The 23,536-nt window shown below is 39.6% G+C and overlaps 1 protein-coding gene across 1 annotated transcript; it reads right to left on the bottom strand.

Moving 5' to 3' along the window:
- Positions 1-1,371: 1,371 nt before the first annotated feature.
- On the bottom strand, positions 1,372-22,356 carry cep78 (centrosomal protein 78). Its single transcript, XM_067412993.1, has 16 exons — positions 22,209-22,356; positions 20,115-20,375; positions 18,880-19,049; positions 12,294-12,366; positions 11,149-11,252; positions 9,877-10,051; positions 9,677-9,790; positions 8,428-8,492; positions 8,214-8,307; positions 7,592-7,694; positions 7,412-7,454; positions 5,782-5,919; positions 4,342-4,419; positions 4,104-4,258; positions 3,826-3,964; positions 1,372-2,092 (listed from the first exon to the last, which is right to left on the bottom strand). Exons 2-16 carry the CDS (start codon positions 20,368-20,370, stop codon positions 1,694-1,696), a joined length of 2,106 nt encoding a protein of 701 aa, XP_067269094.1. The 5' UTR covers positions 20,371-20,375; positions 22,209-22,356; the 3' UTR covers positions 1,372-1,693.
- Between the last annotated feature and the right edge of the window lie 1,180 nt (positions 22,357-23,536).

The following is a 23,536-nucleotide window of genomic DNA, read 5'->3' as shown; positions in this document are numbered from 1 at the left end:
CTTCCTCCAAACATGTTTAGTAGAATTATGACCAAAAAGTTATATTTTGGTCTCATCTGACCACATGACTTTCTCCCATGACTTCTCTGGATCATCCAAATGGTCATTGGCAAACTTAAGACGGGCCTGGACATGTGCTGGTTTAAGAAGGGGAACCTTCTGTGCCATGCATGATTTCAAACCATGACATCTTAAGGCTGCAACATGCTCCGCAAGAACAGAAAAAAAAAGTTCTCGCTCCCAGGGCTGCGAGAACAAAATGACGTCATTTTGTTCTGGCAGCCCTGGTTTGAGAGTTCTCGCAGCTTGTTCTCGACACATCGCCTGAGCAGAACTTTTTTCTTGTGGGTGTCCGAGAACTATAGTGTGATTGGTCAGAGATTTAAAGTGGGCGTGGTTAATGTGGAGAAACGCAGATGATCGGCACCTGCTTTTCTCGTTAAGTATGAATGTACTGGCCAAAACTAATTTTGTTCTTGCCACCTCAAGAAAACTAACAAATTTCTTTGTTCTTGCAGAGTATGTTCTAAGATTTAGTGTTTTACCAACAGTAACCTTGGAAAGGGTGGTGCCAGCTCTTTTCAGGTCATTGACCAGCTCCCCCTGTGTAGTTCTGGGCTGATTTCTCACCTTTTTTAGGATCATTGAGACCCCACGAGGTGAGATCTTGCATGGAGCCCCAGTCCGAGGGAGACTGACAGTTATGTTTAGCTTCTTCCATTTTCTAATGATTGCTCCAACAGTGGTAAAAATGGTGGACCAAGCTGCTTGGCAATTTCCCCATAGCCCTTTCCAGCCTTGGAGAGGTGTACAATTTTGTCTCTAGTGTCTTTGGACAGCTCTTTGGTCTTGGCCATGTTAGTAGTTGGATGGTTACTGATTGTATGGGGTGTACAGGTGTCCTTATGCAGTTAATGACCTCAAACAGGTGCATCTAATTTAGGATAATAAATGGAGTGGAGGTGGACATTTTAAAGGCAGACTAACAGGTCTTTGAGGGTCAGAATTCTAGCTGATAGACACGTGTTCAAATACTTATTTGCAGCTGTTTCATACAAATAAATAGTTACAAAATCATATATTGTGATTTGTGTAATTTTTTTTTTTAGATCATGTCTCAAAGTTGACATGCACCTACGATGAATATTTCAGACCCCTCCATGATTTCTAAGTGGGAGAACATGCAAAATAGCAGGGTGTTTAAATACTTATTTTCCTCACTTATATATATATAAAAATGTAATAGTATTTTCTGAATCAGAAATCCCCCTGCCAAAGCTGCAACACCATTAAAGACTAAAGAAAATATCATACTGCAAAGTGAAGATATTGCACTATGCAGGTTATACAATATGTACAAAATATGGGTTTATTTTCAAATGAAAAATGATTCATAGAAAAAACATTACAACAATTAGCAGATGGCAAATTTGATTTTACCGTTTTCAATCAATTTAGCAAAAAAATCTTAACAACATTAGTGTCAATGAACAGCAAATATACAATAAATAAAACTTAAGAGTCTATAAAACTAAACAAATGTATTATCTGTGAATAAAGCACATCCTGAACCTAGAATGTCATAAAGCACAGCAACCTTTCAAACAAATATGTAATAGTATTATAACAGCAGTAACAAACATTTAACCATCCGGACAATCTCTTTACATTAACCAAGCTCTCTCCAGCTGCTCTAGAACCCGACCAATCCAGCCGCACCTCTCTGGCTTCCGGAAGCGCTGTGTCTGCCTGAACCCAACGCAGACCGACTCGACGCTCTGGAGTTCAGAGCAGAGCACACGGATCCGTTCGCCCGAGAAGACTTCGAGCCTTTGGACTGAAGACTGACACTGCTGACTGAACTTCCTGAGCCGGAGCCTCCGCTGGCCCTCTGGCGGCTTGAGGGGTCAGAGGACTGCCGGCTCCGCTCCGGGGCCTCAAACTCAAGTGGCTCCTGTGACGTTTGGGAGGCACGACCAAAGCTGACTGGAATTAGAGGCACTTCCTGTTGGGAATGAGGCTGGGGAAAGTCTTCAGCGTTAGCAGGAGGTTCTGAATGGGTCCTTGATACAGGTTGAAGAATGTCTGCCATCTGTGTGGACATTAGAGGAATAATAATAATAATAATATAAATAAAACAATAAATACACTATTATTCAAAAGTTTGGAGGTTTTGGGGTTCGTAAGATTACCTTCCAAGTGTGATAAATGATTTTTTTTTCTTGTTTCTTTTTATTATTCTCCTTATTTGTTAGGACTTCAAAATTGGAATAAAAATGCAAAATAATACTATTACACTAAGATTCAAAAGTTTAGGGTTGGGTTTTATATGTTTTTGAAGGAAGTCTCTTCTGCTCACCAAGGCTGCATTTATTTGATCAAAAATAATGAAATATTATTACAAAACTAAAGTAACTGTTTTCTATGTGAATATATAGTAAAGTGTAATTTATTCCTGTGATCAAAGCTGAATTTATAATCATTACTCCAGTCTTCAGTGTCACATGATCCTTCACTAATCATGCTCATATGAGGATCTGATGATCAAGACACATTTATGATTATTATCAATGTTGAAAACAGTTGTGCTTTGTGGATTCATGATTGAAATGTTTCCATATTTTGTGGAAGCATTTTTTTACATGATCCTTTAATGACTAGTCAAAAGAACAGCTTTTATTTGAAATAGGAAACTTCTGTAGCATTTGTAATGTCTTTACTGTCACTTATGATCAATTTAATGCATCCTTGCTGAATTATAAATACATTAATCTTAAAGGGGACCTATATGTTCCTTTTACAAGATGTCTCTGATGTCCCCAGAATTTATCTGTGAGGTTTCAGCTCAAAATACCCCACTTGATCACGTTGTAAATGCCCATTTTGAGTGGAAGGAAAAACATGCTGTTTTTGTGCATGTCTCTTTAAATGCAAATGAGACATGCACAAAAACAGAATAATTAAATATTAAAGCTACACTGTGTAACTTTTTTAGTTTATTCTTAGCTAGAAACACTTAGTTTTTTCAAAAATATATGTGCTCATTAATGTATATTTACTTCTTTCAAGTAATAAAGTATTCTCGTAAGTTAATAATACGCCATTGAAAATACATACGGGTGAGGGGTTCAAAGAGGGACATACCCATAAATTCAAGCTTCGCTTTTCGCATTTTAACACTTGATGTCACTCATGGACGAGGTCGAACTGGAAGCCATGTTAATATTGGACTAAATCGGCCTCCGTAGGAGTTCAAACGAAATCGGAATTGAGAGAAACAGAAACTAATATTCACTGGATTGCGTTTACACCGCTAGATGGCGGAAAATATCACAGTGTAGCTTTAAAGTAACAGCGGCATAATATACAGTACCTACTGCTGTTAATATGAATTAAACATAAAAATCACACTGCTCTCGACTGAATAACTTCAGTAGCTTTAATAAGAATACATTTTTCACTTGAATGCTGCTGTTAAATGCTCTGGTGAGGAGATAAACATGGTGGACTGTGTGCGGCTCACTGAGGGGCGGAGCTATGTTAATAGGCCAGATTCTGTCAGCAGTCATGGGCGGGGCCTAAGCAATGTGACGTCACAATGGCATACATTCCTGAACGGCTCATTTTGAGACACTGTTTCAGATTAATGGGGAAAATAACAAACGGAGTGGATGGATTTTTACACACTGCAGACATAAATGTGCAAAAACAATATAAAAGAGATTTTTGCATAATAGTTCCCCTTAAAAAATGTACTGACCCTTTTGAATGGTAGTAAATAAACAAAATGTTTGAATGTGTCTTGTTTGCCCTATGTCTACTCACGGCTGAACTCTCGCTCCTCTCCTGGTTTCTCTGGTTCTCTCGGCTGATGTTTGTCCTCTCTGTTGAGGAGAGCTGAGGATGCCCAAGAAGCCCGAAGTCTGATTGGTCAATTCCAGCCATAGACGCAAACCGGCCCAGCCTAACAGGAAGCAAGAAATTCCCAATTAATTCCAACTAAATCTTTAAAGATTAAAAATCATAATCTAGACTTGCATCAATCATTCAGATGATGTAAATATATGAGCCAAATTAAATATCTGCCAACAGATCGGACAGACCCAGCGTCTTTCAGCAGGTCTAGGAAGGCGTGGAATTTGTGGAAGGAGGATTCGATGCTTTCCAGCACATGATCATCCTCTAGAACAGAGGCGCTGAGATGGGCTTCAGACAGGGATTGATTCAGACTGCGCAAACGCTCATTCTCCAGCTCCAGCTACAGGAAGAGACATATTAACATTACATCCTGAAATGTTACTATTGATTTTACCAACAGAATAGCTGGGAATATACTTGTACCTCCACCAGACGAGAGTTGGTTTTTAGTCTGGTGTTCCTCTCCTCTGCCAACCTCAGCCGACACTCTTCTAGCTCCACCTGTGGGTGAGCGGAGGAAGTGCACCATATTATCCTTTATATATATATATATATATATATATATATATATATATATATATATATATATATATATATATATATATATATATATATATATATATATATATATATATATATATATGTATACACACACACACACACACACACACACACACACACACACACACACACACACACACACAGTCGGTGGCACCAAAATATTTAACTGTATATTTAAACCACTCTTAATGTAAGAATGTCATTACATTAGATAACAAAATATCAAAACCAAGTACTGTACATATAGTAGACTTTTCTTTTTGTTATATTAAGATCACAATAAAACAGTTTTGAAAATGTTCTCATCACTATCATTGCTACTTTTCATGAATTGGATTATTTTACCCTTGTCTTTTATGTCTTAAAATGGAGTAAAACATAAAAATAAGAACTATTACATGATTATTACATATTTATAACTAAATTTGTAATCTTTAAGATTTGTTTTAATGTTTTTGACAGATGTCTCTTCTGCTCACCAAGGCTTAATTTAATCAAAATTACAGTAAAATCAGTGATATTATGAAATATTACAAAGTAATGTGAATATATAGTAAAGTGTAATGTATATCTGTGATCAAAGCTGAATTGATCATCATCATTACTCCAGTCTTCACTGTCACATGATCCTTCAGAAATCATTCTTATATGAGGATTAGATGATCAAGAATTATTAATGATTATTATCAATGTTGAAAACAGCTGCAGTTTTTTCATTTATTTTTTTTGGAAATCATGATACACAACTATTTAAAGGTTTGTGGTTAGTAAAATTAAAAAAAATTATAATATTTTTTTAAATATTACTTTTCATAAGGACATTTTAAATTGATCAAATGCAACAGTAAAAACGTTATGATACTGTTTCAAAAAGATTTCCATTTCAAATAGACACTATTCTTTTGAACTTTATATTCTTCAAATAATGAGTCACTCTTTCCAACATTTAATGTTTTCAGCATTAATAATCATTAATAAGAAATCCTCATATGAGAGTGATTAGTGAAGGATCATGTGACACTGAAGACTGGAGTAAAGATGATAAATGCAGCTTTGATCACAGGAATACATTACACTTTACTATTTTCACATAGAAAACAGTTTTAGATTGTGATATGTCACTACTATATTACTGTTTTCATCATATTAATGCAGCCTTGGTGAGCAGAAGAGACTTTATACACAAACTTTAGTGTATATCCACGTCACCTCTCTAAATAATCTCTCCTGACTAAAGTGACATTTAATTTTCCACGCCTCCTCCTCGTGCCACACACTCAGGACAGACTGCTCCTGTGTCACCTGTAATCGGCTGTTCTCCGTCTGTAGTCTTCTGAATTGGTGGCTTGTGATTTTCTCCTGAGGACTCGGTACATGCGCATCATCCACCTCCCCAGACTCGGACTCCGTCTCCACGGTTACCCGCACAGAGGTGGCGTTCTGATGAAGAAAACCCTCATGACAACCTCTATCCTCAGCAGAGTTGCCACAGTTACTTTGAAAAAGTATCTGATTACTGATTTCTCCTTTAAAAGGTAACTTAGACACTTTTACAATCAAGTCATCTGTAAAGTAACTAAGTAGGATTACAAGTTACTTTCTTCAGTTACATCCAGCAGTTGTGGACAACACCCCTGCCGCCTCAACACAGAAATGACAAACAGTTTTGCCAACACTCACTTTATTGGAAGTGCATTTTAACAGTACCGTCAACAATATATCTCCTGACATTTTAATTTGAAAATAAAAAATACTCTACCCTTTTCTTCTTTTTTTGCAAGAAGACAGCAAAAAAAATATATATATATTTTTTTTACTAAGGAAAATGTCTAAAATAGTAACTCACAGTGACTTGGATAAATTACTTTAGGGTGCGTTCACACTTGTAGTTCGGTTAGTTTGGTTCATTTGGTCCGGACCAAAAAACAAAAACAAAACATATAGTCCTGGTCCGCTTAGCGTTCACACTGGCATTTTTAACAGCGAACCTAAAGTTACCGAACCAAAGGCACAGGGAGACGGTCACAACCTGATTGGTCGGCTTATATGACATAGGAGCTCGCTTACCGAACATTCAAAACAATGCTGTGTGCTGATTAAACACGATTATTTTATGCGTGTACATATGGCATTATTTTTACCCGCTGAGAACTCATGAAGAGCTCATAAAATGTTCAAAACATTCAAAACAGCAGCAGTATTTCCTCCGTTGTGCAGAAAAGAGACGGCCGTTCTGTCGTCTGTACCGGCTAATGGGCAACAGGTCCTCTGATGAGAAGAACCAGGTTTGCTTTTTGTGTGTTTTTTCTATCATTTTCGAAACATGTTCGTCGGACCAAATATTGATGAGGCGCCTCCTCGTTGCTCTACGTTTGCCCTCTAATGTTAATGTTATTCATTTTGGATACACTGATCTTTCCGCGTCATCAAATCAGCTGACTATGCGTCACATCTTGTGACATTACGTCCGGTTTTTGGTTCGTGTACATGTCTTTGAACCGTGTTGCGTTCATATATCAATCGAACCGCACCAGAGTTGGTTTGGAAGCGGACCGAGACCCATCTTTTTAGCGGTCTTGGTCCGCTTGTTTGGTGCGCACCAGGGTTCGGATGGCAGCGTTCACATATGTTCAAATGAACCGCACTAAACAAGCAATCGCACCAGGGTCCGTTTTAATCGAACCAAACATGACAAGTGTGAACGCACCCTTAATCTGATTGCTGGTTTGGCAATAGTAACGCATTAGATTACTCGTCAGTGGAAAAAAGTAGTCAGATTAGAGTAACGCGTTACTGCCGTCACTGTTCCTCATTAACAAAAACTGCAAAGCACGAAATCAGCAACTCATTTGTAAGTCGCTATAGATAAAAGTGGCCGCCAAATGAATAGATCAATTTACACAAGCATAAATCAATAAAAAACAGCTCTTACTTGAAAGCTCTGGTCTGTCATCCCGTCAGCCTGTGACACACCTCTTTATAGATCGACAAAGAGAGACACATTCAAGCATCTTATTGAACTGAATGGAAAAGCATATCTGAAATCTGCGAGGTAACTCTTCAGTTCTGATATCTATCCTGGGGCTGATATCACTAATATCTTTGTGTGTACCTCTGTGAGCCCGCCCGTGCAGCAGTGCGCCATGGGACGTACCCCACTGACCCAGGCAGAGGAGGCCTCCACACAGAGCTTACGGATGAGGAGCGTCGGGATCCTGCAGGGAACGACAGAAAATAGTCCTGTCAAACATACTAGACATCTCCAGCAACATCGTGAATCCACATGTACCAGAAAGGGCCCGAATCTGGGCCGACACCATGTTGCTGTCTGCTAGTAGACTGGGCAAACCCCAGCCTGATCTGCAGGTGATTTGATTTTGCCCGGCAACTCAGTCTGGAAACCTGTACATTCATTTCTACTGCTTCTGCTACACTTTTGCGGGAACCAATCACAGACTGGCTTATCCACCTGTCACGCTATTGGTGGGATTAACATGATGACGGATAAAGAAACAATGGGTCGTTGCCCGTTGATCACGCCTCTTGTGCTCTGATTGGTTGAAAGACTATCTAATTGCGTACAGAGTCATTTAATTTATGCTCGTTGATCACGCCTCTTGTGCAGTAGAAAATACAGAGCAGACTCTCCAGATCAATGTTCACTTAAATTTAGCTTGGTCTGGTGATAGCCAGACAAGTCTACTAGACAAAATTAGCCAAAATACTGCAAATACCAATTCGATATGTAGCTTTCCCTGCGTTTCTCCTCCTCAACTGCCGTGAATGATCAAGAGTGTCTTTAGGAGAAGGTGGTTTGAGCCAAAGATACTGAAACACACACACACACGTGACAGTGAGCATGGCACATGAGAATATTAAATCAAGAAACAACAGATTCATTAAATATCTAATAATCTAAAACATTTAAAGAGGCAAAACATTTCAGACCTGTGAGTCATGGCTTTTGGCATTCATGAGGACTTTTTTGAGGACAGCCTTCACCACATTATCATCTAAAAGAGAAGGAAAGAGAACATCATTTGAAGTTTTAAAGTTCCCCTATGTCGGTCATATAATGGGGTGAATGGGTAACAAGTCTATGAGAGCAAAACAAACAAACAAAAAAACATGCTTAGGCAACATGCACAAAAACCCTGCTGCTCCTGACCACACATTGATTTGTTAAGACACGAACCGATCGGTTTCTGTGAGAAACACAACAGTTTTTATGCTTTTTTTTTTTTCTTATATCCCAACGAGTCTCATCAAGTTTTCCCATCGGCAGTAACTTCCGTTAGGTGAGGTCAAGCTGGTGCAATCATAGATATATACCATGTAGATTCTTCATTCGATCGATCTGCGCAGGCACTAATGAGGATCTATCTATGATCGCACCAGAAAATAACAAATACTGTTGTGTTTTTCACAGAAACCGACCGGTTCGTGTCTTAACAAATCAATGTGTGGTCCGGAGCAGCAGGGTTTTTGTGCATGTTGCCTAAGCATGTTTTTTTGTTTGTTTGTTTTGCTCTCATAGACTTGTTACCCATTCACCCCATTATATGACCGGCAATCAGCAAAGGTTGGAGTTAAAAATCTTCATTTGTGTTCTACTGAAGAAACAGACACACCTCCATGTTGGATGCACTGGGGGTAAGCAGATAAACATCTAATTTTCATTTTTGGGTGAACTAACCCTTTAAAAGCACGGTTTAAAATCGCTGGTGTGTCTTACATTACAAACTACCTTATAACCAATCACATCACTTTAGCATGTCATTAACTATTCTATAAACAGAAATGCAAAAATAACGGAAATGCAAGGGTGAAAATGTATTTGTTTCTCAAAACATTGAGTCTTGAAATGATCACATTAGGTGTATATTTAGTATAAACAGGGAGTAAAAAGAAATTATTTCTTTCTTAAAACAAAGAACTCTTTCGCATTTTGCAAAAAGTTTGTTTTACAATTGCAAACTGAGAGTAAAGCATGTATTGTGCTTGCTGTTTTGCAGACTTGGTCTGAAGATTATGCATACAAGTCAATCGTTTCACAGAGTGGGCCGCGAGTACCACTTTCAGTCTGAAAGCAATTAACAAAAAAAAAAAACCTGTAATTTCACAATACTACTGTATTTCTTTCAAAAACATTTACAAATCTTCCTGTTCCCAAACCCCAAAGTTTTGGGTCAGTTACCGATGAGCGGGTTCCTCCTGATGTCAAGCACACACAGAGTGGAATTGGACTGAAGCATCTGCTCGAGAACTTGAGCTCCTTCATTAGAGATGCCACAGCGCTGCAGGTCCACCGCTAGGGGAACAGAAGGTGGAAATGTGGGTGTATGTGCTAGTCAAATATACTGTATATGTCGTGTGCTGAAGAGTGACCTCTCGAACCTTTGACCCACAGGTCCTCTGAAAGCTCACGGGCAAGAGCCATTACTCCTCTGTCTCCGATCAGAATGTTGTCGTTGAGAGTAAGTCTGCGCAGTCCGCTCATGGCTTCAAACTCCGCCCTTCTGTAGCGCAAAGTCTCCACCCACGCCGTACTATGCCGCCTCAGCGCCTGGTGCTAAGCAACAGATGAATTTATGTCCTGGGGCCTGTTCTTCGTACGTCGCTAACTCAGTTAGCTGGATTTGACTGATGATGATTTGACATTATCTCGGATTGTTTGGTTCTTCGAAGCTCATCCTGGACTTGCAGTCATAGCAACGGGTCCGTTAGCTTAAACCTGCTCGGCAGCTTATTTCATGTACACAGGATTAGAGCGCATCTTGAGGTGATATTAAAATCTGTCCCGGGCACTGCTACTTTATTACAAGACTTCATTACTGGGGGCAATAATAATTTAAAATAATCATAAATCTAAAAGTTTATTTGAAAATAATATTTTAATGTTGTTTAAAATTTGCATATAATACTATAGACACAGTCACTTGATTGAGAGATTTATTTGTGAATTGTGATGGAATAATTACTTTATAGTTGCATTGGAGGTTTCCACACGTTGTGCAGTTAATCTCCGTCGTGCATTAATGTGAGTGATGACGGATATTATGGGATGGCTGATGCGGCGCAAGAGATGCAGATAATTTGATCTTGACTGTTAAGAAACTATAAATCATATTTTCACATTACAAATCTGCTTCAAATTGAAATAAAAATTAAATTACAACATTGGAATAAAAATGTAAAGTGTGTAAAAATATTATAAAATCGTGAATATAAATAATTGGGAATCATGTTCATCAAAACAGTGCACATTTAATTTATCTAACTTTTATGTTGGTTTGATCGTTTGTTTGTTTCCTTATAAACGTCCAGAAATAAATATTTTTTTCTTTGACAATTTTTGCCAGGTGTCTTTTTTAATGATATGATGTCATTACGTTGTCTTGACGCCAGCCAATCGCTGCATTGCTGATCGTGGTTTCGAGTATCGATCATCTGCCCTCTTCAGTGAACAGGGGAACGAGCATTGATCTCAGATAACTTAAGCCGGATATTTTAATCCAATCCGCAAATTCACTTGAAGAACAAAATTAGCCAGAGATCAGTTTTCAGGATTAGAAGATCTGGGATCTGTCAAATCATCTCAGGTGTATTAAGCGAGGTACGAAGAACGGGCACCTGGAATGAATTAAACCAATAAATGTTGACTTGTACCTTTATGATGTTCGCCATATGCTCCGCTCCTTGCCAGGTAATATTACAGGAAGTGAAATCCACGGTTTTAATCGTTGAAGAATATTTCACACTCTGACAAATGACTGAATGAAAGAACAATACAACATCAAACATACTGTCAGCATTATTAACAATTCAATACATATAGGCACAATGTTTGCATGTGTAAAACCCAATTAAGCTTATAAATATAATGAGCAACAAGTACTGAGTAGTAGTAACGGATTACATGTCATCTGGATTACATAATCAGATTCCAAAAATAAAGCACTTATATTTAGATTATATTACGTCTTGAAATACTTGTTGACTTCATTTATTACTTTATTTATTTATTCACACACACAGTAAATACACCAATCAGGCACAACATTATGACCACTGACAGGTGAAGTGAATAACACTGATAATCTCTTCATCATGGCACCTGTGAATGGGTGGGATATATTAGGCAGCAAGTGAACATTTTGTCCACAAAGCTAGCCTCATAGCATAATTGCCCAAGTCCTTTTTTGGCCAATATGATCTGGGAAACTATGCTATGAGGCTAACGATACATAAAAACACAAACCTTCATGTTATATGTGGATGCGATTCGGGTGCCTATAATTACTGAATTTACAGATACATTTACATTTGTATGTTTTCTCAGCACCGCATATCAAATCATCTCCTGACAAACACATTTAATTTTATTTGAATTATCACTCAGTAAGTCATTTAATCATGTATTGTAGGCTTTGTAAGGATTTTCTTTTTCAAACACATTTTTATCATAATTTTTATTATTTTAAAATTATTTATTTAAATGTTAAAAGTTTGTGATTAGCTTTTCATTAAACTCACAGTCTGGGAAACTCTGATGTAATATTTAATGCTCTTCGTGTTGATAAAGCATGGAATATATTTTCTTTCTCTTAGAGGTATTTTTATATAAATATGGTACAAGATCATACTATATCATTCAATGTGATAAAAAAAGTCATATTACTAACTAAACATTTTGTAATGTAATTTGGAATCAGTAACAAACAGGAATTTGTAAGCAATCTGTAAGTGAACAAGAATCCTGATTTCCACAAAACCGTAATAGTATGATGTGCAGAATCAAAAGTTCAACTTACCTTCCAAACCTTGATCTGCGATCGGACACTGTGCTAAAGAGAGATGCTCCAATGACACACTCTTAGATAAACCCTAAACATAAATTAAAACGTCATTTGAATATGCTTTCAAACAAAAAAAAATACAATTAAATAGTAAATGGAAAAAAATATAAGTAAAACTAAACAAAAAAAGTACATAAAACATTAAAAAGTTACACTAAGTAACTTTTTCATTAAAAATTACAAAATTTAAGGGGTACATTGGATGTTAAATGTTCACTTTTTTATAGCTTTTTTTTTTCATTTAGTTAGGTTTCTGGCTTTTCTACCAGCTGGAATTTATTTAAACGGAAGTACAATGTCTATTTATGAGTAAAGCTACAGCAACGTCTTTAGTCAGCTTAAGATCCTTTCCATCTAAACTGGTTATATCTGTTAAAGCGCCACTGAAGTGCCTTGAAACGTAGCATTATTCAAGTGTTGTCGTAAACTCCACTGAAAAAGAAAGACAGGGCTGGACATAATGGAAAAGCTCCTCCTTTTTTTTTTTTAAATAGTCAATAGCATTTAGTTTATATAACAGCTCATCCAGAATATAGTGCACTGTCTGATCGTTCCCTATCCCCTATATAGTGCACTGTCTGATCGTTCCCTTTCCCCTATATAGTGCACTATCTGATCGTTCCCTATCCCCTATATAGTGCACAGTCTGATCGTTTCCCTTTCCCCTATATAGAGCACTGTCTGATCGTTCCCTATCCCCTATATAGTGCACTGTCTGATCGTTCCCTATCCCCTATATAGTGCACTGTCTGATCGTTCCCTATCCCCTATATAGTGCACTGTCTGATCGTTCCCTATCCCCTATATAGAGCACTGTCTGATCGTTCCCTATCCCCTATATAGTGCACTGTCTGATCGTTCCCTATCCCCTATATAGAGCACTGTCTGATCGTTCCCTATCCCCTATATAGTGCACTGTCTGATCGTTCCCTATCCCCTATATAGTGCACTATCTGATCGTTCCCTATCCCCTATATAGTGCACAGTCTGATCGTTTCCCTTTCCCCTATATAGTGCACTGTCTGATCGTTCCCTATCCCCTATATAGTGCACTGTCTGATCGTTCCCTATCCCCTATATAGAGCACAGTCTGATCGTTTCCCTTTCCCCTATATAGTGCACTGTCTGATCGTTCCCTATCCCCTATATAGTGCACTGTCTGATCGTTCCCTATCCCCTATATAGTGCACTGTCTGATCGTTCCCTATCCCCTATATAGAGCACTGTCTGATCGTTCCCTATCCCCTATATAGTGCACTGTCTGATCGTTCCCTTTCCCCTATATAGTGCACAGTCTGATCGTTTCCCTTTCCCCTATATAGTGCACTGTCTGATCGTTCCCTATCCCCTATATAGTGCACTGTCTGATCGTTCCCTATCCCCTATATAGAGCACTGTCTGATCGTTCCCTATCCCCTATATAGTGCACTGTCTGATCGTTCCCTTTCCCCTATATAGTGCACTGTCTGATCGTTCCCTTTCCCCTATATAGTGCAGTCTGATCGTTCCCTTTCCCCTATATAGTGCACTGTCTGATCGTTCCCTATCCCCTATATAGTGCAGTCTGATCGTTCCCTATCCCCTATATAGAGCACTGTCTGATCGTTCCCTATCCCCTATATAGTGCACTGTCTGATCGTTCCCTATCCCCTATATAGTGCACTGTCTGATCGTTCCCTTTCCCCTATATAGTGCAGTCTGATCGTTCCCTATCCCCTATATAGAGCACAGTCTGATCGTTTCCCTTTCCCCTATATAGTGCACTGTCTGATCGTTCCCTATCCCCTATATAGTGCACTGTCTGATCGTTCCCTATCCCCTATATAGTGCACTGTCTGATCGTTCCCTATCCCCTATATAGAGCACTGTCTGATCGTTCCCTATCCCCTATATAGTGCACTGTCTGATCGTTCCCTTTCCCCTATATAGTGCACAGTCTGATCGTTTCCCTTTCCCCTATATAGTGCACTGTCTGATCGTTCCCTATCCCCTATATAGTGCACTGTCTGATCGTTCCCTATCCCCTATATAGAGCACTGTCTGATCGTTCCCTATCCCCTATATAGTGCACTGTCTGATCGTTCCCTTTCCCCTATATAGTGCACTGTCTGATCGTTCCCTTTCCCCTATATAGTGCAGTCTGATCGTTCCCTTTCCCCTATATAGTGCACTGTCTGATCGTTCCCTATCCCCTATATAGTGCAGTCTGATCGTTCCCTATCCCCTATATAGAGCACTGTCTGATCGTTCCCTATCCCCTATATAGTGCACTGTCTGATCGTTCCCTATCCCCTATATAGTGCACTGTCTGATCGTTCCCTTTCCCCTATATAGTGCAGTCTGATCGTTCCCTTTCCCCTATATAGTGCACTGTCTGATCGTTCCCTATCCCCTATATAGTGCAGTCTGATCGTTCCCTATCCCCTATATAGAGCACTGTCTGATCGTTCCCTATCCCCTATATAGTGCACTGTCTGATCGTTCCCTATCCCCTATATAGTGCACTGTCTGATCGTTCCCTATCCCCTATATAGAGCACTGTCTGATCGTTCCCTATCCCCTATATAGAGCACTGTCTGATCGTTCCCTATCCCCTATATAGAGCACTGTCTGATCGTTCCCTATCCCCTATATAGTGCACTGTCTGATCGTTCCCTATCCCCTATATAGTGCACTGTCTGATCGTTCCCTATCCCCTATATAGTGCACTGTCTGATCGTTCCCTATCTCCTATATAGAGCACTGTCTGATCGTTCCCTATCCCCTATATAGAGCACTGTCTGATCGTTCCCTATCCCATATAAAGTGCACTGTCTGATCGTTCCCTATCCCCTATATAGAGCACTGTCTGATCGTTCCCTATCCCCTATATAGTGCACTGTCTGATCGTTCCCTATCCCCTATATAGTGCACTGTCTGATCGTTCCCTTTCCCCTATATAGTGCAGTCTGATCGTTCCCTTTCCCCTATATAGTGCACTGTCTGATCGTTCCCTATCCCCTATATAGTGCAGTCTGATCGTTCCCTATCCCCTATATAGAGCACTGTCTGATCGTTCCCTATCCCCTATATAGTGCACTGTCTGATCGTTCCCTATCCCCTATATAGTGCACTGTCTGATCGTTCCCTATCCCCTATATAGTGCACTGTCTGATCGTTCCCTATCCCCTATATAGAGCACTGTCTGATCGTTCCCTATCCCCTATATAGAGCACTGTCTGATCGTTCCCTATCCCCTATATAGAGCACTGTCTGATCGTTCCCTATCCCCTATATAGTGCACTGTCTGATCGTTCCCTATCCCCTATATAGTGCACTGTCTGATCGTTCCCTATCCCCTATATAGTGCACTGTCTGATCGTTCCCTATCTCCTATATAGAGCACTGTCTGATCGTTCCCTATCCCCTATATAGAGCACTGTCTGATCGTTCCCTATCCCATATAAAGTGCACTGTCTGATCGTTCCCTATCTCCTATATAGTGCACTGTCTGATCGTTCCCTATCTCCTATATAGTGCACTGTCTGATCGTTCCCTATCTCATATATAGTGCACTGTCTGATCGTTCCCTATCTCCTATATAGTGCACTGTCTGATCGTTCCCTATCCCCTATATAGTGCACTGTCTGATCGTTCCCTATCCCTTATATAGAGCACTGTCTGATCGTTTCCTATCCCCTATATAGTGCACTGTCTGATCGTTCCCTATCCCCTATATAGTGCACTGTCTGATCGTTCCCTATCCCCTATATAGAGCCCTGTCTGATCGTTCCCTATCCCATATATAGTGCACTGTCTGATCGTTCCCTATCCCCTATATAGAGCCCTGTCTGATCGTTCCCTATCCCATATATAGTGCACTCTCTGATCGTTCCCTATCCCCTAAATAGAGCACTGTCTGATCGTTCCCTATCCCCTATATAGTGCACTGTCTGATCGTTCCCTATCCCCTATATAGAGCCCTGTCTGATCGTTCCCTATCCCCTATATAGAGCACTGTCTGATCGTTCCCTATCCCCTATATAGAGCACTGTCTGATCGTTCCCTATCCCCCATATAGAGCCCTGTCTGATCGTTCCCTATCCCCCATATAGAGCACTGTCTGATCGTTCCCTATCCCCCATATAGAGCCCTGTCTGATCGTTCCCTATCCCCAATATAGAGCACTGTCTGATCGTTCCCTATCCCCTATATAGAGCACTGTCTGATCGTTCCCTATCCCCTATATAGAGCACTGTCTGATCGTTCCGTATCCCCCATATAGAGCCCTGTCTGATCGTTCCCTATCCCCCATATAGAGCCCTGTCTGATCGTTCCCTATCCCATATATAGTGCACTGTCTGATCGTTCCCTATCCCCTATATAGAGCACTGTATGATAACTCCCTATCCCCTATATAGAGCACTGTCTGATAACTCCCTATCCCCTATATAGAGCACTGTCTGATAACTCCCTATCCCCTATATAGAGCACTGTCTGATAACTCCCTATCCCCTATATAGTGCACTGTCTGATCGTTCCCTATCCCCTATATAGAGCCCTGTCTGATCGTTCCCTATCCCCTATATAGAGCCCTGTCTGATCGTTCCCTATCCCCTATATAGAGCACTGTCTGATCGTTCCCTATCCCCTATATAGAGCACTGTCTGATCGTTCCCTATCCCCTATATAGAGCACTGTCTGATCGTTCCCTATCCCCTATATAGAGCCCTGTCTGATCGTTCCCTATCCCCTATATAGAGCCCTGTCTGATCGTTCCCTATCCCCTATATAGAGCCCTGTCTGATCGTTCCCTATCCCCTATATAGAGCACTGTCTGATCGTTCCCTATCCCCTATATAGAGCCCTGTCTGATCGTTCCCTATCCCCTATATAGTGCACTGTCTGATCGTTCCCTATCCCCTATATAGAGCCCTGTCTGATCGTTCCCTATCCCCTATATAGAGCCCTGTCTGATCGTTCCCTATCCCCTATATAGAGCCCTGTCTGATCGTTCCCTATCCCCTATATAGAGCACTGTCTGATCGTTCCCTATCCCCCATATAGAGCACTGTCTGATCGTTCCGTATCCCCCATATAGAGCCCTGTCTGATCGTTCCCTATCCCCTATATAGAGCACTGTCTGATAACTCCCTATCCCCTATATAGAGCACTGTCTGATAACTCCCTATCCCCTATATAGAGCACTGTCTGATAACTCCCTATCCCCTATATAGAGCACTGTCTGATAACTCCCTATCCCCTATATAGAGCACTGTCTGATAACTCCCTATCCCCTATATAGAGCACTGTCTGATAACTCCCTATCCCCTATATAGAGCACTGTCTGATAACTCCCTATCCCCTATATAGAGCACTGTCTGATCGTTCCCTATCCCCTATATAGTGCACTGTCTGATCGTTCCCTATCCCCCATTTAGAGCACTGTCTGATCGTTCCCTATCCCCCATTTAGAGCACTGTCTGATCGTTCCCTATCCCCCATTTAGAGCACTGTCTGATCGTTCCCTATCCCCCGTGTAGAGCACTGTCTGATCGTTCCCTATCCCCTGTGTAGAGCACTGTCTGATCGTTCCCTATCCCCTATGTAGAGCACTGTCTGATCGTTCCCTATCCCCTATGTAGAGCACTGTCTGATCGTTCCCTATCCCCTATGTAGAGCACTGTCTGATCGTTCCCTATCCCCTATGAAGAGCACTGTCTGATCGTTCCCTATCCCCTATGAAGAGCACTGTCTGATCGCTCCCTATCCCCTATGAAGAGCACTGTCTGATCGTTCCCTATCCCCTATGTAGAGCACTGTCTGATCGTTCCCTATCCCCTATGTAGAGCACTGTCTGATCGTTCCCTATCCCCTATGTAGAGCACTGTCTGATCGTTCCCTATCCCCTATGTAGAGCCCTGTCTGATCGTTCCCTATCCCCTATGTAGTGCACTGTCTGATCGTTCCCTATCCCCTATGTAGTACACTGTCTGATCGTTCTCTATCCCCTATATAGTGCACTGTCTGATCGTTCCCTATCCCCTATATAGTACACTGTCTGATCGTTCTCTATCCCCTATATAGTGCACTGTCTGATCGTTCCCTATCCCCTATATAGTGCACTGTCTGATCGTTCCCTATCCCCTATATAGTGCACTGTCTGATCGTTCCCTATCCCCTATATAGTGCACTGTCTGATTGTTCCCTAAAAATGCTAAATTCATCATTGTTTTGAAGCACACTTGCTTGTAGATAACAGTAAGACATATATATTCATACTTAAACTTTGATTTCATGGGGAGTCTGTTAGTAAATGTTTTCTGAGCCGTCATGCAGAGAGCTGAACCACAACCAAAACCGTGTTCTTCCGCAAAATGTTGTTCTTTAACCACTAGAGGGCCAAAAGTTACATGGTGTACCTTTAAATAATAATCAAATAAAACAAAAATAAAGTAATCAATTAAAGCACACAAAAAATAACTACCGGTAAGTAGAAGTAGAAGAAGAAGAAAGACACAAAAATAACAAATAAAAGCGAACAAATGATGAATAGGCGGACCTTTGTGAGAGCGGTGAGGTCCCTCTCTCTCAGCGGCAGGCCGTGTAGATGAAGGCTCTTCAGGCTGCTCGACTCACACAGGCACTTTTGCACAGCCTTGCACAACTGAAGCGTCATATTCTTGGAATGAATCACAGGAGTCTTCTTCTTATTATGGGTCTTGTAAGAACCTGGAGGAGGAAAAGGCACTCGATCGTAACCAGATTCACCACACTGAGTTCTGGGATCCAGGGCAGCTTCCTCAACTAAAACACTTCTGTTTAATAAGCTACTTTGCAATTCAATTTATGTAATTTAATAAGAACAAATGTTCTAGATGCCACACTATACATTACATAACATGTGCAGTACACTACGGGGCGGCAGTGGCTCAGTGGTTCATGTAGGTTGTCTACAAACCAGAAGGTTTGTGGTTCAATTCCGGGTTCCACCTGACCAAGTGTCGAATTGTCCATGAGGGAGACACCGAACCCCAGCTGCTCCTGACGAGCTGGATGGCGCCTTACATGGCTGACATCGCCGTCGGTGTATGAATGGGTGAATGTGAGGCAAAAATGTAAAGCGCTTTGGATAAAAGCGCTATATAAATGCAGTCCATATAGTACAATATATTTCCAATAGATACACTGTGCACTAATAATACATGTGCAAATTCAACAGACTATGGGCACCCTGACTGGTCAGCGGCTATGCCGCCCCATACGCAACAAACTGAGATACTCTTTGTATTCTGACAGCTTTCTATCAGTACCTTAAAATAAAAGTTGGTACTGCATTAACTTCTGGAGCATTACCAAAAGTTGGTAAAGCATTAACTTCTGGAGCAGTTTGAGCTCCAGAAGTTAATGCTAGTTCTGATAGAAAGGTGTTCCCACGTGCATCAATGAGCCTTGGCCGCCCATGACCCTGTGGCCGGTTCTCCACTGTTCCTTCCTTGGAGCACTTTTGATAGATACTGACCACTGCAGACCGGGAACAGCCCACAAGAGCTGCAGTTTTGGAGATGCTCTGACCCAGTCGTCACAATTTGGCCCTTGTCAAACTCACTCAAATCCTTACGCTTGCCCATTTTTCCTGCTTCTAACACATCAACTTTGAGGACAAAATGTCCCCTTGCTGCCTAATATATCCCACCCTCTAACAGGAGCCGTGATGAAGAGATCATCAGTGTAATTCACTTCACCGGTCACGGGTTATAATGTTATGCCTGATCGGTGTATGATGTGTGGACTAACTTTGAGCTCCAGTGCTGGTGAGGTAACAGCTCTTAATGGCAACATGCTGAAGGTGTTTGTTGATGGCCAGGGCCGATAGTATTGGTGTCCAGTCCACCAGATTGATGGGATCCGGGTTAAAATCTAACATCCCTCGACTCAGGCTGGCCTTCACCGCACGGACTGGAGCCGATCCTTGAGCCGCACACACATGATCATAGAAACCTTCAAAGTCCTGAGCGCCTCTCCGACGGATCTGCGCTGGCTCCAGCATCATGCAGCCTAAATCAAGACAAATGATGGAAAAATGTCAGATCTGGTGTGGGATTTGATTCTGTGCAAGAGAAAAGCACCTAAACTGGAAAAAAAGAGAATTTTTCATGATTGAATGAGTGCTTGAAGTGAACTTCACATCTTAAAAAGTATGTATGTATATATATATATATATATATATATATATATATATATATATATATATATATATATATACACATACATATATATGTATATATATACATACTTTTTAAGATGTGAAGTTCACTTCAAGCACTCATTCAATCATGTATATACATGTGCATACATATATATATATATATATATATATATATATATATATATATATATATATATATATATATATATATATATATATATATATATATATATATATATATATATATATATATATATAAGCTGTAATTGCAGATTCCGGTAGTAATAATATAATAAAAGTGTTCATTTTCATCTATTAACACACTTAAGTACACTTTTAGAAAGTTCACTTTATAATAATGTACAACTTTTACTTTAAGGTACATTTTAAATCATTACTTTAAAAAAACATTTTATGTTTATTTGTAAATACATTATGTTGATATTTAAATGTGTATATGTATTATATTATTAAAGCATATTTATTTGTCTAATGATTTCAATATACATGCATTAGAAGAGTAATGGTTCGAAAGTTTCAGAAGTAATATGAAAAAAAGATCTATAAACGACAACGACGATGTCATATTTTAGACAGATTTAGACTTTGCACTTTTGTATTTTTAGGGCCTTCTGTATATTTTGAATGATTTTGTATGCAGGCTTTTGTGATTTTTAATTTAACATGCAAAGAAAAAGATTAACCAATCATAGAAGAAGTCATTTACATCAGCGTTCGATAAGTTACTTAAAAGCATTGCATTACTTATTACTTTTTTTTAAACCTCAACCAGGTGAACAATACAAGAATAGCCATGAAACAACTCTTTTATTTCTTTATAATATTATATATTGCATAAATTATTCTTGAACTGGACAAACTATTAAAGGAATTATTCATATTTTTTTATTTTAAATGTACTATTGTTTTATAAAGATTTTTTTAGTAGTCTATAGCATTCGCATTTTAATAATATTAATAATAATAATATTATGATAATAATAATCATCCTAATGCATTATATTTATTGCCGACTTCCATGACACTCAAGGACACCTTACAAGCAGATAAAACAAAACGACAAAATCCAGCAATTTGGCCGGAAAAAAATCTAGCCAATAATAACAACCATTTGTAACTGTAGTTAAATTACAGAAAAAATAAGAGTAATCCCTTACTTTACTTTCTCAGGGGAACAGTAACTAAAGTAAATGCAGTAATGTAAATATTACACCTAACAGCGATTAACACACGTATTAAAGGTACAGTAACAAGTGCGCGTAAATAATGAATAATGTAATTAAATAAACGTGTGCAGAATATATCCAGTGTAACTTTAGGTTTCATCGGGTGGGCTTTTACTGTAAAACATGTAAGTTAACGTTAACGTTAATGTAAGCCACTTGAATAATGAATATCAGCTAAATAATACAGCTCATGATAGCCAAGTCTAAACTAACATCGATATGCAAACAAACATAACTTACGTCAAAATAGCGTGTATCTTGATAATTTGGCCAGGGTATTCTTCAAATCTCTCTATGATATGTTTGTATTCTATGTATGTGTACCTTTAAGACCAAACATGAATTTTGTTTTGTCTAAGCTACAGCGAGCGATTTAAAGCTGATCTGATCTTTTTCTTTTATCTGTTAAACGTTAAAACGTTAAAATTTGATTACCTGTTTGTTAGTGTCGTTGTCGTGGTTTCCACTCTAGAGACTGATAATAACGAACCAACCCCCAGCGTGTCAAAACAAACCGCTGCGGTTTGAAGGGAACCCGCGTCTCCTTCTCCGTGTGAAGCTCCATCTGCGCGTCTGCGCTCAGCGCCGCCTGCTGGCCGGAGTCACAATTGCGCCGCTTAAAGGGGCCACGTCGGGAAAAACTAGGATTGCTTTGCTTCTCTGTTGTTGTTGATGCAAGAATTAGTTATTCAGAAATCATCATGGCTTTGACATAAGACCAATTAGTGTTTCCAGTTATAATGTAAAGATGCAAATGATTATATAGAACAAAATTATGACTGTTGGGGTGCAAGAAATCTTGTCTTAAGTCCCCCTGATTATATATATTTTAATGATAATATATTGTATATATATATATATATATATATATATATATATATATATATATATATATATATATATATATAATTATAATTTATTTATGTTTTATTAGTGTGGCAGAGGGGGCGTGGTTCTGCGAGGTCTGCAACGGGAGAGAGCGAGCAGAGCAGCGGGTAAGATCACGCACAGGGCCCGTATCCCTAAAGATTCTGAGAATCCTCTCAGAGAGCTCCTAGCTTTTTTTTTTTTTAGCTTAGAAGTGATTCCAGAACATTTTCAGTGAACTCTGAGCAAGGAATGGATGGAAAGTGAGGAGGTGTGGTTGACCCCATCATTTCAAAAGCAGTGATTGGTTGATCCTACAAGTTTGATGAAAATGAACTTTTGGTGATAATGAGCAAAGGATGTACCCTCAAATCAATAAACATAATTATACACTCTAATCTTATGCAGACTGTAATTGTAAATAATATTTCACATTCAAGAAAATATCTTGAACATGTAAGCTGTAGGGCAGGGGTTTTCAAATCATTCCTGGAGCCTCCCCAGCACTGCACATTTTGGATGTCTCCCTTATTAGTGTCTTATTTAACACAGCTGTTAACTCATCAGCTGATTAGTTTAGTACTCCATGAGCTGAGCTGGGTGTGTCCAATAAGGGAGATATCCAAAATGTGCAGTGCTGGGGAGGCTCCAGGAATGGTTTTGAAAACCCCTGCTGTAGGGATTATAGCCTAACATTAGAATCTAAAATATGTGAAAACTTAAGCTCATTACACCCTGTTCAAATAATGATTTGTGTCTTGTTTGCTCATATTAATATCCTAGCTGGCATATTTTGTACTTTCACTCCCATATGGACCCCATTGAAAACAAGATGGCCTATCTCAAGGGGCTGTCCTTAATGAAGTAGAAATTACAACGTTACAACTCAGTGTGGT

The sequence above is a fragment of the Pseudorasbora parva genome, chromosome 13 (assembly GCF_024679245.1).
Source record: "Pseudorasbora parva isolate DD20220531a chromosome 13, ASM2467924v1, whole genome shotgun sequence".
NCBI classification, from domain to species: Eukaryota; Metazoa; Chordata; class Actinopteri; order Cypriniformes; family Gobionidae; genus Pseudorasbora; species Pseudorasbora parva.
Note: the sequence above shows the minus strand (reverse complement) of the source record. Positions and strands in the feature narration are given on the sequence as shown.

Excerpts from the sequence above, each read along its gene's own strand:
- cep78 (XM_067412993.1), bottom strand. The coding sequence starts at position 20,370 with ATGATGCTGGAGCCAGCGCAGATCCGTCGGAGAGGCGCTCAGGACTTT. Across the intron at positions 12,367-18,879 it reads ACCTCACCGCTCTCACAAAG|GGTTTATCTAAGAGTGTGTC; the intron begins GTCCGCCTATTC and ends ATTTATGTTTAG. Across the intron at positions 9,791-9,876 it reads AGAGGACCTGTGGGTCAAAG|CGGTGGACCTGCAGCGCTGT; the intron begins GTTCGAGAGGTC and ends CTGTTCCCCTAG.